At 40.0% G+C, this 18189-nt stretch overlaps 1 protein-coding gene across 4 annotated transcripts in view; it reads right to left on the reverse strand.

Annotated features, from left to right (window-relative positions):
- stau2 (staufen double-stranded RNA binding protein 2) overlaps window positions 1-18189 on the reverse strand; it is a 364833-nt gene that overhangs the window by 212526 nt on the left and 134118 nt on the right. For all 4 annotated transcript variants that reach the window (XM_063065127.1, XM_063065135.1, XM_063065117.1 and 1 more), the window contains one exon: window positions 6238-6397. In XM_063065127.1, coding sequence (XP_062921197.1) covers window positions 6238-6397 — 160 coding nt within the window. The remainder of the gene's footprint in view (window positions 1-6237; window positions 6398-18189) is intronic.

Genomic DNA, 18189 nt, shown 5'->3' on the forward strand with positions numbered 1-18189 from the left:
ACAGAGCAAGACTCAGTGCCAGAGATCTGCTCACTGTGGCTTCTCCCTGGCAGGTTGATTGCCCATACAGTACCCAAAGTAGTATACATTTCTGAGGGGAACGGCTACAGGGGTATCTGCTTATTCCCTTTCTCTCTCCTGGCAGTCACCCAGGTTCTTGCCTCCTAAGAAAATAACCCAACTCCAATAAACCTCTCTGCCAAGGTAGCCAGGCCTACTTTGTTCTTGTTTTTCAAACTTCATGTTATTTTGTAAACCTATTTTAAGTCACTTTCAGCCACATGGCAAAAAGAATCACAGCCTCAAAAATCTCCATGTATTACAAACACTGTGTATACTTATCATGGTGATTTTCTCTGCAAATGCTCCACTATCACATCCTTCCCATAATGCCAATAATCAAAACTGTACATGGTATTCCAATTCTGGCCTAACTTTCTATACGTCTAAAACAGTGTGCTTACTTTTATTCTGTCCCACAGCCAGTAAAGTATACAAGGTGACACAGCAGTGCTGCTCGGAGAGCTGCTCTCTCGCAGTGCCAGAGACCTAGGTTCAATTCCTGATCTCCTGTGTTGTCTGTAAGGAGCTTGCATGTTCTTCCAATGGCTGCATAGGTTTTCTCCACAAGCTCTGGTTTCCCATCGCATTCCAATGTTGTGTAGGTTAGTTGGTCACCACAATTTGCCCCTAGTGTGTAGGTGAGTGATAGAACCTAGGGGTGTTGAAAAGGATATGGGGAGAATAAAATAATGGAATTAAAGTAGGATTAGTAGAAATTGAGTGCTAGATGGCCAGCATGGTCTAGATGAAGCAAGGAGCTGCTTCTGTGCAATTTTTTTCTGATTCTATGACAATATTTCTACCCATATTATCCAATTGGCCTTCACATATATGCGCTTAAATATCCTAGGATTTCCGTGCACTTCTTTCTTTCTTTTTAAATCTTTTTATTGAGTAAGTATACAAAAAAGGTAAGCCATATAAACATTAATACAATGTTAAAGTATAATAAAATTCCAAAAGATAACAATACCAAAAAGAAAATACTACAAACAATGTAATTTAAGCATAAGAAACCAAGATAACATAATAGTATACTAGATTTTATATATATCAATGGAAAAAAAGAAAAAAAAACCCCAAAAAAAACCCACCGTGCAACTAACTAAAAGCAAAGCCCGTGCACTTCTTGATATAGAACGTTAAAGCACAGTACAAGTCGTTCGGTCCACATATCTAATTTTTGTACAACGTATTCCCTTATGACATTATGATATACTTCACCAATCTGAATTCCATTTGGCACTTTTGTCCACCTGACCACCCTACTGCTATTTCATAGCTGTCTTAAACTTTCTTCTTCACTGTCAACCAAATAACCAGTTTTGCTATCATCTGCATATTTATTCATTACGCCACTGGTATTAAAAACAAATGATAGACATACAACAAATCAGTGATATATACGAAAAGCAATGGAACTAGTATTGTATCCCAAGGACCCTTCATTGCATATACACTTCCTATTAAACAACATTCTTCAGTGTCTGCTACTGAGCCAATCCCGGATCCAACTTGACAATTCACCTCGGATTTTATTTCTCAGAGCAATCTGTCTTACCAGACTTTGTTTAAAATCTCTAATCATTTAAATGGAGCCCAGAACATTAGTCTGTTGCACTTATGGGAAGATATCTACCAGCTGGATATAAAGTAGTGCCAACATGATAGCAACTTTTCTTCCAGATTCAGACACCCAGAGATTGGCTCCCAGGATTGTCTGACCCAGTATAATAACCATCACCTAGAACCAACCAGGGCAACACAGCGTCTGTCCCAGAAATGAGAATAGTAAATAGTGTACTTGTAACTCTTCTTTCCCCAACAGGAATCCTTCCATATACGCCTTGAATAATAACTAAAAGTTAGCATTTATGAAACATTAATTTTTGAGATCTGATCTCTCAGACTTCAAGATCTGCTTGAGAAGTCCAGATCTGGTAATTTTTTCCAATTAGGTCCGACAGTAATATCCAGTACTCATTTAGAAATGAGAAAAAACATCTGCACAATCTTTACATATCCCTTATATAAACATTTACATTTTAAACACTGATATTCTTAACATTTATCCTGCTGAATAAACAGGAACTCTACATGACGAAAACTGATTCTAACATTTAATCAAAGCACTTTCATGCTGTTTACACACAGTGAAAATGTTTTCATGCATCCCACATCAATGTCTTTCCAGCACATTAAGTTCTCAATTATCCTGCAAAAAAACTTTTTGCAACCAAGTGGTAAAATGCGTTGTTTAATGAAACTAGAATTAAGACCAAAAGATATAGCAGCAGAATTAGGCCATGTGGCCGGCCAAGCCTGTTCCAGCATTTCATCTTGGTTGATCCATTCCCCTCTCAGCCCCAATCTCCTGCCTTTTCCCCCATATCTCTTCATGCCCGACCGATTAAGAATCTATCAGCATCAGCCTTAAATCACTTAAATGGGCAACAGAATATATTCAGACTGAAAGAAACCTCATCTCCCCTCTTTGTTAGGATTAAATCAACTATCCAAATTTTGACTTCCCACACTCTTCAAGGTCAATGTATGTATTGGATCAGAATATGCCAGGCCCTGCCTAGACTCTGCAGCACTTCCATGGTCACCTTCAACCAGCCAAATCCAGAGAACCAATTTCAAAAGACGCTTGCAGTCCAGGAACCAAGTGGTGAGATTGCGACAGCAGCTGAGGCCCCTTGCTAGGTGCCCATGGTAGCCTTTCACAGAAGGCAAAGCAGCTTTGTAGTCTGTCAAAATGTTTAAGAATTTCAAACAATTTTAAATATCATGAATAAATAAAAATTAAAATCAATGGTCATTTATAAACTAATAAAATTGAAGGGAATGATTAAAAAATTTTGAAAAATTATTGAAGTCACATAAAGGCACTAGAGATAATTAAAACATGAAACAATTTTTAAAAAGTATTTCTCCTTTGCCTTTTCCATCTGCAAACCAAGAATCCCCACTGAAATCAATAGAATTCAACAACTGAATGTAATGGCAGATGCATGTTTGTATCTGTCTGAAACTAACTTCCATCCTATTTGCTGTACTGTTGGTGACACAGCCTGACACAGCCAACTGCATTAAACCCATTGTTATTAACAGTTACATGTGTCTGTACTTTATCAGTTCACTTTCAGTTTCTTACCAGTTACAAAATTGACTATATTGATCAAAGTTATCAACCCGGCCCACTAAATGACTGCACCTCCTGAAGCTCTTTGGCCATCCCATTCTCTTATTTCCTTCAGCAGCACTAATCTTTCAGAGTTCCACTGCTTTGCCTTGTTGCATTGACTGCACTAATTGTGTCTACTTCTAATGTATAGCATCTTATCTTTAGATTCTATTGATTCATTACTTGCACATTATCTCAAAGGGTTCATTCACAAGCACCAAGCTACTTTTAAAATGAGTGCTCTATGTCCAACTTGGCCCCTCTGCTGTTATCGCTGATTTCTGGAGCTTTGCTGTGCTTTCTACTTGCCCCAACAATCAAATTATTGCTTTCATTTCTCACCTATAACCTATCTCAACCAATTTACTACTGAAACCCTCATTACTTCTAGAATGAACTACGTCAGAGCTCACCTTGTAAAATACTGTCTCCAGCAATGGCAAACCATGGCTGATCCACGATTCTGTAACTCAAAAACTTTCTCATTCTCATCAGTTTCTAACAAGTTCTACAGATTCATCATTTCCCAAACAGGTTGCATAGTTTCAATCAGTGATCCCTATTCTTTTCCCTTACCTAATTAAACCATTAATTATTAAAGCTAAGTTTTCCTAAAATAAGGATGAGAAATTGTATCCGGGTAACTTGCATACTTGTCTGCCATGGGAGCCCAACTCATTAACTAAAGACACAAGTGACGCAGCAGATGCTGAAAATCCAGAGTAACACACACAAAATGCTTGAGGAACTCAGCAGGTAAGGCAGCATCTATGGAAAGTCATCAACAGTCGACATTTCAGACTGAGACTCTTCATCACGATTAGAAAGGAAGGGGAAGAAGCCAGAACAAGATGGTGGGAGGGGAAGGAGTACAATCTAGAAGGTGATAGGAAAAGCCGGGTATGTGGAAGAGGGGTTTGAAGCAAGCCGCTGGGAGGTTATAGGTAGAAAAGGTCATTGGCTGAAGAAGAAGATATCAACTAGGAAAAGGGATTGGTCCATAGGAGAAAGGAAAGGAGGATGGGTTCCAGGGAAGGTGATAGGCAGGTGAGAAGAGTGAAGAGGGGAGCCAGAGCAAGGAATGGAAGAAGAGGGAGGAGAGAAGGGGAAAATTACTCGGTTGCAGAAATCAACGTTCATGCCATCAGGCTGGAGGCTACCCAAAGGAAATAAAAGGTATTGTTCCTCCAACCTGAGAGTAGCATCACCCTGACAGTAGAGGAGGCCATGAATTGATGCGTCAGAATAGGAATGGGAAATGGAATCAAAATAGTTGGCCACCAGAAAACCTTGTTTGTTGCAGATGGTCCCCCCATTCTACATTGGACTACACTAATGTAGAAGAGGCCGCATCAGAATTACCAGCTACAGTAGAGGGCACCAACTGATTTGCAGGTGAAGTGTTGCCTCACTAGAAGGACTGTTTGGGGCCCTGAAGGGAAGTGATGGAGGAGGTGAACGGGCAGGTGTGGCACTTCTTCCACTTGCAGGGATATGTGCCAGGAGGTCAATCAGTGGGAAAGGGATGAATGGACAAGGGAATCATGGAGCACGATCCCTGCGGAAAGCGGAGAGTGAGGGGGGAGGTTAAGGTGTGTTTGGTGTTAAGTAGAATGTACACAGAATAATGTGCTGGATGTGGAGGCTCGTGGGGTGGTAGGTGAGGACAGGACAAACTCTATCCCTGTGAAGATGGAATGAGGGCAGATGTCCAAGAAATTGTGGAGATGCAGGGGAGGGCAGTATTAACTAAAGCTCAGACGACTCAGGTCCATTTTAGACTCTCTGAGACATATGCAGTCCTCCCCAATCTATTTTATCCTTTTATAGAACCCTCTCAAGAATCTGACATCATGGAGAATGGAGGCAGGTCAGTTATATAAATATGCTAGCTGCATGAGAATTGCCCAGTATAAACGTTACTTTACATAACACACTAGTATGCTATGCTTAAACCATTAAATAAGCTGCTAAACTATATAACATCTCATTATCCTTCTAAATAAATGTCTAAATTTTAAGATAGGCAGCATTAATTCAAGATAGGACGAAGAGAAATCAAATAAATGTACCCGCCATCAAAAGAAGTGCCAATTCTTTTAAAAAGGTGCTGCTGTTTAATCAGCGTACGATGGCACGGTCCCTTATCTATTAATGTATTAACTGTGTGCCACATACGCTTTTGAAAAAAGTTAAATATTGCTCAATATTCTTAGAAATTTTACTAGCTGCATGAGAATTTTGGATGCAAAAACACTAGGTAAATGAGAGTTTACCATCTTATGAGCGTTTGTTGTGAGGGTTGGTTTACCTCTTAATTCCTCATTCAATATAATCCTACCCTCTGCCTCAATTAGGGAAATAAAACCGGCAATACTTTTATGCAGCACTGGAACGAGTCGCCCACTTTATTTCTTGGCGGACGTTTGTGCTTTGTTCAGAACATAAAGTGAAAAAAGTGCCCATATTTTAGATAGGACATTAATTTAAAAATATTCTCAACAACATTGAGGTAGCTTCCCCAATTGAAATAAAATTCCAAAGGCAAGTTCCAATATAGAACCAAATTTTAAATCAGGAAATGTCCCAAGGTACTATAGGCAAGCAACTGGAGTAGAATGGATTTTAGATCCCTGGGTAATGGAAGGAAAAATCTGCTACATTTTCTGTTCCTGATCACTGTAAAAAAAATAGAACTGGGCACATCTGCAAAAAGGAAGTCACCACTAATGAATCCACCAAAAGGACTGCTACTTTAGTGTGTCCCAATCTGCAAAGTTATTGCAGTAACCACAAATACTTTTGGTATAAAATTGGGGAGGGGAGGGGAAAGAAGGGGTTATTCTATAGTGTAAGCATGTAAGCGGAAGATATTATTAAAACTTTTAGTGAAGATAAACCTTTCAGCAACGGGTAAACCACTTAAGACAAGCTAGCAAAATTAATGCAGATTATTCAGATTCTGGTGATTGATAAATATTTACCCGACATGTCCTTTCTGGAATAGGTTTATCACGAAGAGCCTGAAGGGCTTTCATAGCAGCATTGTGTCTAGCAGCTTGACGAGTCCGTCCTTCTCCAATAAATTCCGAATGACCCACAAGCAACTGGACATAAAATAATTTGGGAGTTGGATAATGGTACCTGTGTTGAGCAAAAGTCAACAAACATATTTTGAGACAAGCAGAACTCACCTTGGGTTTGTTAACAATGATCACTTTGTTGCACCATGCAGTTCTTGTGAACTCTGAGACAATTAACAATTAAACAACAGTGGGTTGTTGCCAGCTGGTCTTGTATTTGCAACTGTAGATAAAACACAGCATTTATTTGGGTGCCAGTGGGGAAGGTATATGAAATCTTGGCAAAATATCCGAGTGGAGACTACCACACCCCAGCCACCCCAAGAGGAAGATGATTTTTTAAGAAATCTGTTGTTGACATTTGTCATAAACAATTAGAGCCAGCATCCATGGAATGCAAAACATTCTTGTCATTGTTGGCCTTGTAATTTAATCAGTTTCTCTCAACCTTAATAAAGTGTTACATTGTTAATGCTCCAATATGCAAAAAAAATTCTTTGCTGCAAAATTCAAGTCAAACGTAACTAAAAAAACCCAATTATGCCAACCAAGATATTTAAATGTGGTAATGAAAACAGGCATTCATTATTAAGCAAAGGAAAAGAGCCAAGAATAAAAACTTAAAGATGTTCAAAACCTTGGTTTCTCTTTTCCTCCCGGTGAGAGACCAACTACACACTAAATGCGGCCTATATTCAGCAGTTATCCAAGCAGCAACTCTTCACATCTAGAGCCTTGATATTATTTATAGCTCATCTCAACCACAAACTCATTGAATAAACACAGGCAGGAAAACAGGATCACTCATCCCCTCAGCCTATTTCAGTACTCCATTGACTTGTACCTCTACTACCATTTGACTGAAGTTCTGTATTCCTACATCCAAAATATTTTTCATACATTTATAACAACCTCTTCACACTCACCAAGTATCGCAACTAACAAGGGTATCATAAAATGTCAGTGTTCTGAAGAATAAAACATCACACTCAGCCTACACTTGAAATGAAGTGGAATCTGGGAAACAGTTCCACAGCATAAAAGTGAGGACCAGCAGGCTCCGGGACAGCTTCTTACACCAGGCCATCAGATTGATTAATTCATGCTGACACAATGTATTTCTAAATATATTGACTGTTCTGTTGTTTATCTTACTGTACATACTGTATTACAAATTACTATAAATTGCACATTGAACATTTAGATGGAGATGTAACGTAAAGAATTTTACTCCTCATGTATGTGAAGGATGTAATAAAGTCAATACATTATAAGCTCCTATGTGCAACAACATGCTGCGAAGATCAAAGACACTGAATGATGGTTTAAGGTGTATTTACTTTATTCTACTGAATCTGTGCAGTTCAACCCAGTAAAGAGAAGGTTGAAATCTACTCATCTGCAATTCAACAAACAAGCACTTGGATGGAACATGATGCTGCCAACACTCCAACATAATAGAAATCATTGAGCTGGTGTGTTGAAAATGCATCAAAATGTTATCTTGGGTATTTTAAAGGGAGTCTAATTCCCAATACAGACAGAATTAATCTCAGACATTCTTAAAGTTGGAAATTTTAAAAAATAATCATGGATTTTAAAATATATAATCAAGAGTGTGTGACGTGTATATTTTTCTCTTGGCTACTTTTCAGAACTTAAGAGTTAAATGCCCAAAAGACCTCCTCTTCTGGAGCCAATCAATCATATACAACACTCATTAAACTACTTTTGTGTCATAAACTATAACTCTTCGGCAATATTTCTCCACTTATTCTTGGTGGGACAGTTCAATAGGTGCATGAAGGACTCTGGTTCTTTCACTGCTGTCTTATTTTATGCTCTACCACAATTCAACTGTGAAATCATCAAAATTATTTTCGATCTGGCTTTTACTCAATGAATAAAAATAAAACTGAGGAGAATAAGCAGAAATTCAGACAACATTTGTGCACTGTCCGTTGATGTAAAATTTTCTACACTCCTTTTAAATTCCAGTTAAACTCACCAAGGTTTGTTTCCTGTATTTTCTTTAAATTCATTTGATTCACTTAAACCATTTTTATACTCATGCATAAAAAAGAAATCAAATAAATTAGAAGTGTCTTGGGGTATTACTAAAAGTACCATCCAATAGTCTGTAAAAAAACAAAGTCCCCAGGCATTTTAATTTACTTCTTCGTCACTAAGGTAGCTTGTTTCTGTCATACTCATTGCAAAACTGCAAATACCATACACAACATTGTAATGAAATTCGTACTCACATTTTTCCCCCCAAGATAAATCTATTTGGAATTCACACCCAGCCCTACCCCAAAGCTGAAAAGAAGTCTAGCACTCTTAAAATTTTATTTATTACTATTTCTGTTTTTTCCTTTTTGTATTTGCACAGTTTGTCATCTTATGCACACTAGCTGTCTGTCCTCTTGGTGCAATCTTTCAGTGATTCCATTATGGTTATTGGATTGATTTTATTTCTTGAGTATGCCCACAAGAAATGTATCTCAGGGATGTATATGGTGACATATATGTGCTTCAATAATAAATTTACTTTTATCTTTTACACACCGGAGCTCCAGCTTCCATGTCACACTTTTTGTCCCTCTTCCCTCTGGGAGAAGGCTCAGGAGCTTGAAGACTCGTACGGCCAGATTTGGGAACAGCTTCTTTCCAACTGTGATGAGACTGCTGAACGGATCCTGACCCGGATCTGGGCTGTACCCTCCAAATATCCGGACCTGCCTCTCGGTTTTTTGCTTTACTTTCCCTTTTCTATTTTCTATTTATGATTTATAATTTAAACTTTTAATATTTACTAAGCGCAGAATCAAATATTGCTGTGATGATTGTACACTCCAGTATCAATAGTTTAGCGACAATAAAGTATTATATAAAGTATCTCACTAGGGATCTGGCTCCCACACTCTCATTGAACTCATCATGGCCTTGGTTCATGAATTTTCCTAAATCAGACTGGGACCAATTTCCTGTGCTCCCTTTAAACTTACTGGAGATTTTTGTTTAATACTCTATAATATCTAAAAATGGTGAATTAAAAGTATATTTTGATAGTTAGAAACAAGAAACATCCAATTGTCTAGAAAATCTGATCATCCAGGATCAGAGTACAGCATATACAGGTTGAATGGATTTTTACTCTATATCGGATCTTAATATAAAAAAAACTTAATCTATATTATTGCATCTAGTAGTATGCCATATTAAGATCATAAGACCTAAGAGCAGAATTAAGCCATTCGGCCCATCAAGTGCTTCATCATTCAACCATAGTAGTTAGTTTCCAACCTTGTTCTCCAGCCTGCTCCCCATTACCCTTAATCCCTTTACTGATCAAAAACCTTCAAATCTCTGCCTTAAGTACACTTGGCCAACACAACACTCTGTGGCAACAAATTTCACAGATTAACCAACTTCTAACAGAAGAAATTCCTCATTTCAGTTGTAAAGAGAGGCTGTGCCCTTGAATATGAAGATGAAGACATCCTCTCCACTTCCACTCTATCCAGGTCTTTCAGGATCTAGTAGATTTCAATGAGATACCCTCATCCTTCTGAACCCCATTGAGCACAGGCAGGCCCACAGCATCAAACGCTACTTATATATTGTACCTTTCAGTACTGGGATCGTTATTAAATGTGGGTTTGTGTGACTGAAGAAACTGGACTGCCGATGCTGAACTCATAATTTACCTGCAACATATATGGTATTGTTATTTCTATGCTATACTTAACCAGAAATTGACCAGAGGTGTATTCTACATCATTTATATTTCATTTTATACTATGCATGTTGTGACCAGAATAGTCCATCATAAAATGGCCGCATAAACACAAATTACATTGAAATGCTCAAACCATCTGCATTCTTACTCATACTATTCACCCATCATCTCCAAAGCTGTTGATCTACATTGGTAAGCATGCGCACCAGTTGTATCTTAAAATGATCTTCCTTGTTCTCAAACATCGCCACACTTTACCCCTTTTTCTTTACCTCTCTCACTTTACATAATTTCTTCTGTCTAAACTTGTGGCTCTCCACCCCCGCCCCACCCAACCCCATCTAATTCCAGACTCAAACAACTCCAGTTTTCCATATCCAACATCCTATTCTTCCCATGATCTCCACTTCCTTTCCAAACTCCCTTGCCTCTCTACCTCTCTCTTCTGCTTCAGTACACTTTTATCATTTATTCTTTGACCAAGCTTTATTAGCCAATTATAATAGATTGATTCTTTAACCACTGACATTCATCGGCCTTGCAGCAATCATCAAGTTTAGCTAGTTTCATGTTTCTTCTTCTTGCTGAAGGATCAGTAATTTATGGCTTACTCTTCAACTTGTGTTAATTTAGCAGTGGATTACATCAACAAATAATATGTCATAACACTGGGAAGAATCTTTCAAAGATCATATATTTCTACTTTTGATCATTTATGGTTCCAAAGGGATTTAGAAAGTGCTGAACTGGAATTAATCAGTAATCTATGTAGTTGAAACTGCCAGTTAGTGCCCCCCAGAGAAGAATCAATAAACAACCTCTATCAATCAGAGAAAGGGTCAAAGATTTTCCCAAGGTTTTGGTTATTAGAAAATTGAGCACAGATAGCAAGAGGGTTGAGCTTTCAGAACAACAAAGTTAAATAGGCAGACCGCAAGTGTTATTGAACTGTGGAAAGTGATGAACTTGCAAGGTGATTTTTTCATAGCCAGAAAGACAGGGCATCAAGGATTTTTCCAAGCAACTTCACAGTTTTAGGCCCCTTATCTAAGAAAAGATGTACTGGCATTGAAGAGAGTCCAGAGGAGGATCATGAGAATGATCCTAGGGATGAAAGGGTTAACATATGACGACTGTTTGATGACTCTGGGCACGTACTCACTGGTGTTTAGAAAAATGAGGATCTCACTGAAACCTATTGAATATCGGAAGGTCTAGATACACTGGATGTGGGAATCCTTCCTATTGTGGGTGAGTCTAGAACCAGAGGACACAGCCTCAAAATAGAGGCCATTGGTTGCCCATTTAGAACAGAAATGAGGATGAATTCATCAGCCAAAGGTTGATGAATCTGTAGAATTCATTGCCACAGATGGCCGTGGAAGCCAAGTCATTGAGTATACTTAAAGTGGAGGTTGATAGTTTCTTGATTAGTTAGGACATCAAAGGTTATGAGAAAAGGCAGGTGAATTGGGTTGAGAGGGATAACAAATCAACCATGATGGAATGGTGGAGCAGACGATTTCTGCTCCAATGTCTCATGGTCTTATACGAAGTTTCACCACATGAAAAATATCTATGCAATGATTATTGTGCATAATATGCAAGATACATCAATCAACATATCCAAATCTGAACACAGCCACTGTCCTTTATGCTCACAAGTGGAATGAAGTAGTTTAAAGGTAGAAAATTTGAATAGATTAGTTTAGCCCAATTGCCTTCAAAGAGATTGAAAAGATATTTTCAGAAAGACAAACACCGCAGATAAAACACAAGAAATTCCACAGAGCCAGGAATTCAGAGCACACCAAGCGCTGGAGGAACTTAGCAGGTTAGGCAGCATCTATGGAAAGGAATAAACAGTCAATGCTTCAGGCCGAGACCCTTCATCAGGACTGGAAAGGAAGGTGAAGAAGCCAGAATATGGTGGGGGGGGGGGTGATAGAAGGGGAAGGAGTACAAGCTAGAAGGTGATAGGTGAAGCCAGGTGGGTGGGGGAGGAGGATAAAGTGAGAAGCTAGATGGTGTGAGGTGGAAAAGAAGGAATTGGATAGGAGAGTGGACAATGGGAGAATGGGAAGGAGGAGAGGCATCAGGGGGAAGTGAAAGGGAAGAGGTAAGAGGGGAGCCAGAGCGGGGAAATGGAAGGAGAGGAAAGGGGGAGGTGGAAAAATCACCTTAAGTTAGAGTGATCAATGTTCATGTCGTCAGGCTGGCAGCTAACTAGACGGAATATGAGGATTTGCTCATCCAACCTGACAGTGACCTCATCGTGGCAGTAAAGACCATGAACTGACATGTCGGAACAGGAATGGGAATAGGAACTAAAATGGTTGACCACCAGGAAATTCTGCTTTTTACAGATGGAGCTGAGGTGCTTGACAAAGCAGTACTCCAATCTATTTTGGCTCTTAGCAATGTAGAGGAGGCCAGAATCGAGAGCTCAGGTTACTTCAGACAGCTCCAACAGATTCACCCACAACAAGCACTTTAGTTCCAATCCCCACTCCCAGTCCAACATATTGGTTCATGGCCTCCTCTACTGCTACGATAAGGCCACCCTCAGACTGAAGGAGCAACACCTCATATTCTGTCTGGGTAGTCTCCAACCTGAAGCATGAACATCGATTTCCCTAACTTCTGGTCATCGTTCCAGAGCCCCCTCCTTTCTCCATCAATTCCCACTCTGGCTCCCCTCTTATCCCTTCTCTTCTCCTTACCTGCCCACAACCTCTCCCTGTTGCCCCTTCTCCCATGGCCCACTCTCCTGCACTATCAGAATCCTTCTTCAGCCCAAGACCTTTGCACCTAATCACCTTGCAGCTTCTCACTTCAACCCTTCCTCCACCACTTACCAGGCTTCACCTATCACCTTCTAGGCTTTACTCCTCCTCACCCCGACCTTCTTATTTTGGCTTCTTCCCCCTTCCTTTCCAGTCCTGATGAAGGGCCTCGGCCCAAAATATTGACTGTGTATTCCTTTCCATAAATGCTGTCTGACCTGCAGAGTTCCTCCAGCATTTTGTGAGTGAAACACTGCAGATTCTGTAATCAGGACAACAAACGTTGTTTGCTGGAAGAAGACTGGTGTCCAGCAACATCTGTGGAAGGAAATGAACTGTCATTGTATCAGGTCTGAACACTGCATCAGATGTTCCCAGATTTCAGTGTGCTATTATGATTCCTGAGTTATGCTGTCCATCAGGTTGGTATAGAACAATACACAAGATTCTTATGTCATTTAAGGGTGTGGTTGACGTCATTGCACTTGTGAAAATATACAAAGTAAGACAATTAAAAAAGCAGCATACTTTTTCTACATTTAAATTCAATGTCAACATAAAATCAAGTCCAAATTTATTGTCACTAGCTGTACATATATACAACAAAATGAAACAATGTTCTTTTGGACCATGGTGGGCCCACAATACAGTGCCTAGAAAAAACATTCACACCCCCACCCCTTGGAAGTTTTCATCTTCTATTCTTTTACAACACTGAATCACTGTGTATTTAATTTGGGTTTTTTGACACTGGTCAACAGAAAAAGACTCTTTCGTGTCAAAGTGAAAACAGATCTTAACAAAATGATTTAAATTAATTACAAATATAAAAATATAAGAAATAGGAGTGGGAGTAGGCTATCTGGCCCATAAAGCCTGCGTCGCCATTCAATAACATCATGGCTGATCTAGCCATAGATTCATCTCCACCTTCCCGCCTTTTCCCCATAACCCCTAATTCACCAACTATGCAAAAATCTATCCAACCTTGTCTTAAATATATTTACTGAGGTAGCCTCCACTGCTTCATTGCACAGAGAATTCCCCTAGTTCTAGTATCACCTACCAGTGGAAACAACTTTCCTGCCTCTATCATAACGATCCCCTTCATAATTTTGTGTTTCTATAAGATCTCCTCTCATCCTTCTGAATTCCAGCGAGTATAGTCCCAGGTGACTCAATCTCTCCTCATAGTCTAAACCCCTCATCTCTGGAATCAGCCTGGTGAAAGTCCTCTGCACTGCCTCCAAAGCCACAATATCCTTCCTCAAGCAAGGAGACCAGAACTGCACTCAGTACTCTAGATGCGGCCTCACCAGTTACCTATATACAGTGTAATTCCATCATAATCTCTCTGCTCTTAAATTCAATCCCTCTAGCAATATAAAACACAAAATAATCGATTGCATAAGTATTCACCCCCTTCAAGTCAGTATTTAGTAGATGTACTTTATAGCCTTGAGTCTGTGTGGATAGGTCTCTATTAGCTTTGCACATCTGGACACTGCAAAATTTTTCCCCTTTCTTCTTCACAAAACTGCTCAAACTCTGTCAGATTACATGGGGATTGTGAGTGAACAGCAACCACAAAGAAAAAGATGAAGTATGAAGATAAGCTAGCCAATAATATAAAAGAGATTTTTCAGATCTATAAAAAATAAAAGAGGCAAGAGTGAATATTGGACAATGACACTGGAGTAGTAATGAGGGAGTCAAAGAAATTGCAGACAAACTAATTTAAGTATTTTGCATCAGTCTTCACTGTGGAAGATACCAGCAGTATGCCAAAAATTCAAGAGTGTTGGGACAGAAGTGAGTATAGTTGCCATTTCTAGGGAGAAGGAACTTGGGAAACTGAAAGGTCTGAAGATAAATAAGTTATCTGGTCCAGAAGGACTACACCCGGGGTTTTGAAAGAGATTATGGAGGCACTAGTAATGATGTTTTAAGAATCACTACATTCTGAAATGGCTCCAGAGGCCAAGAAAATTGCAAATGTCTCTCCACTCTAAGGGAGGGAGGCAAAAGGAAGGAAATTACAGACCAGTTAGCCGAACTTCAGTAGTTCGGAAGATGTTGGAATCCATTATTAATGCTAAGGTTTTGGCGTACTTGGAGGCACATGTAAAGTAGTCCAAAGTCAGCATAGTTTCCTTGAGGGGAAATATTGTCTGTCAAATCTGTTAGAATTCTTTGAGGAAATAACAGGCAGAATTGACAAAGGAGAGTCAGTGGATGTTGTTTACTTGGGTTTTCAGAAGGCCTTTGACAAGGTGCCACACATAAGACTGCTTAACAAGAGACCATGGTATTACAGGAAAGATACTAGCATGGATAGAATATTGGCTGACTGGCAAGAAACAAAAAGTGGGAATAAAGGAGGACTATTCTGGTTGGCTGCTGGTGACTAGAGGTGTTCCTTAGGGAACATACATCAAAGTTGCTGGTGAACGCAGCAGGCCAAGCAGCATCTATAGGAAGAGGTGCAGTCGACGTTTCAGGCCGAGGCCCTTCTTCAGGACTTCTTCTACTGCACCTCCTCCTATAGATGCTGCTTGGCCTGCTGCGTTCACCAGCAACTTTGATGTATGTTGCTTGAATTTCCAGCATCTGCAGAATTCCTGTTGTTTGTGTTCCTTAGGGGCTGGGATTGGAACCACTTCTTTTCACATTATATTTCCATGATTTGAATTTCGCAAATGACATCTTTGTGGCCAGGTTCACAGATGATACAAAAATAGGTGGAGCGCAGATACTGTTCAGGAAGCAAGGAGTCTGAAGGAGGACTTGGATTGGGAGATAAGGCAAAGATGTGGCAGGTGGAATATAGTGTAGGGAAGGGTATGGTCATGCACTTTGACAGAAGGATTAAAGGCCTAGACTATTTTCTGAATGGGGAGAAAATTCAAAAACAGAGATGCAAAGGGACTTGGGAGTCCTTATGTAGGATTCCCTGAAGGTTGACTTGCAAGAATGATTCAGGGAATGAAAGGGTTAATACACAAGTGTTTGTTGACTCAGGGCTTGAACTCACTGATGTTTAGAAGATAGAATCACATTGCAACCCACTGAATATTGAACGGCCTAGATACAGTGGATGTGGGGACAATGGTTTCTATAGTTCAGTCGAGAACCAGAAGGATGCCCATTTAGAACGGAGATGGGGAGGGATTTCTTTAGCCGGAATCTGTGGAATTCATTTCCACGGACAGCTGTGGAGGCCAAGTCATTTGAGTATATTTAAATCAGAGGTTGATAGGTTCTTGATTAGTCAGGGCATCACAAGTTATGGGCAGAAGGCAGGAGAATGGAGCTGAGTGTGATGTCTTATGCTTATAAAGTCAATTCTGCAATTTCCAAGGATGGCTCTTCTAATAAAAAGAGCAACTCATATCCCTAAACTGAAAATATTTTTAAACATGTGACCTCCACACAGAAGTATCTAAGATTAAGACTGAATCCAGGGTTTTTGAACTGTGACGAAGAGCACTGACTGACTACTCTGTTACCACCATCAGAGAGAGATCACCATCTTTTTATGCATACCTTATATCTATTTCTGCTCTCTGTGACTGCAACAAGCAGAAAGTCATCTTTAATTTTCAATGAACTTGCTTGATAGCTAAAAATACGAAGATCTATACAAAAAAACAAAAAAAATTAAGAGCATAGCTAGTTTCTTTATGTTTAAACCCTCTTACAGTAATTAAAGATTCCAAGTGAAGGTTTGCCCTACAAAAGTAGAAACTTTTGGTTTTCATCAGGATGGATGAGTACGCCATTAAAGAGACAAAACAGCCTGGCCTGGAATTCCAGTCCTGATAAAGAGTCTCAACCTGAAATGTCAACTGTTCATTTCCCTCCACAGATGTAGCCTGATCTAGAAACAGAAAAAACCTACAGCACAATACAGGCCCTTCAGCCCACAAAGTTGTGTCCTTACCTTAGAAATTACCTAGGTTACCCATAGCCCTCTATTTTTCTAAGCTCCATGTAGCCATACAGGAGTCTCTTAAAACACCCTATCGTATCTGCCTCCACCACCACCGCCGGCAGCCCATTCCACGCACTCACCACTCTTTGCATTAAAAAACGTACCCCTGACATCTCCTCTGTACCTACTTCCAAGCACCTTAAAAAAAACTGTACCCTCTCGTGCTAGCCATTTCAGCCCTGGGGAAAAGCCTCTGACTATCCACACGATCACTGCCTCTCATTATCTTGTACAGCTCTATCAGGTCACCTCCCACCTACTGAGTTCTTCTCAGGATTTTGCATATTATTCCATATTTCCAGAATAGAGCCATAGAAAAATACAACACAGAAATAGGCCCTTCAGCCCATCTAGCCCATGCTCAACTATATACTGCCTACTCACACCAACCTCCACCCAGACTGTAGCACCATCCATGTACTTATCTAAACTTCTCTTACACACTGAAATAGAAATCGCATCCACTTGTGCTAGCAGCTTGCTCCACACTCTTAGAGTTCTCGGAGCGAAGGAGTTTCTCCTTATTCGCCATTAAACTTTTCACCTTTCACCCTTAACCAATGACCTCTCTAGTTGGAGTCCCATCGACCAAAGTGGAAAATGACTGCTTACATTTACCCTATCCATACCCCTCAATTTTGTATACTTCTATCAAACCTCCCCTCAGTCTTCTGTGTTCCAAGGAATAAAGTCCTAACCTATTAAATCTATCCTTATAGCTCAGGTCCTTTGGTCCCAGCAACATCCTTGTAGATTTTCTCCATGCTCTTTGAATCTTATTTACATCCTTCTTGAAGGTAGGTGACCAAAACAATACTCCAAATTAGGCCTCACCAATGTCTTAGACCATTTTCAATCTGTCCCTGGCCCAGGCAGTTGTCCCCACAAGCTTCAAGATCGCCACCATTGTGCCAGTGCCAAAGCATTCTACTGCCACGGGCCTGAATGACTTCTGCCCAGTTGCACTCACCCCGATCACTGCAAAGTGCTTTGAGAAACTGGTTCTATCACATCTGAAATCCTGTCTGCCTTCTACCCTGGACCCACATCAATTTGCCTATCACACCAACAGGTCAACAGGGACGCCATCTCCACGGCACTTCACTCTGCCCTGACCCACCTGGACAGCACCAGCAGGCACAGGAAGAGCTTCTTCCCTGAGGCTGTGACCTTGCTGAACCTCACATCACAGCGCTAAGCAGTATTGCACCTATATTGTACTGTCTCCGTACTTTTATATTTGTGTGCTGTAGCATTTACTTTTTATTCGCAGTTATTTTGTAAATAACACTATTCTTTGCATTTCTGGTTAGATGCTAATTGCATTTCAT

The sequence above is a fragment of the Mobula hypostoma genome, chromosome 1 (assembly GCF_963921235.1).
Source record: "Mobula hypostoma chromosome 1, sMobHyp1.1, whole genome shotgun sequence".
NCBI lineage: Eukaryota > Metazoa > Chordata > Chondrichthyes > Myliobatiformes > Myliobatidae > Mobula > Mobula hypostoma.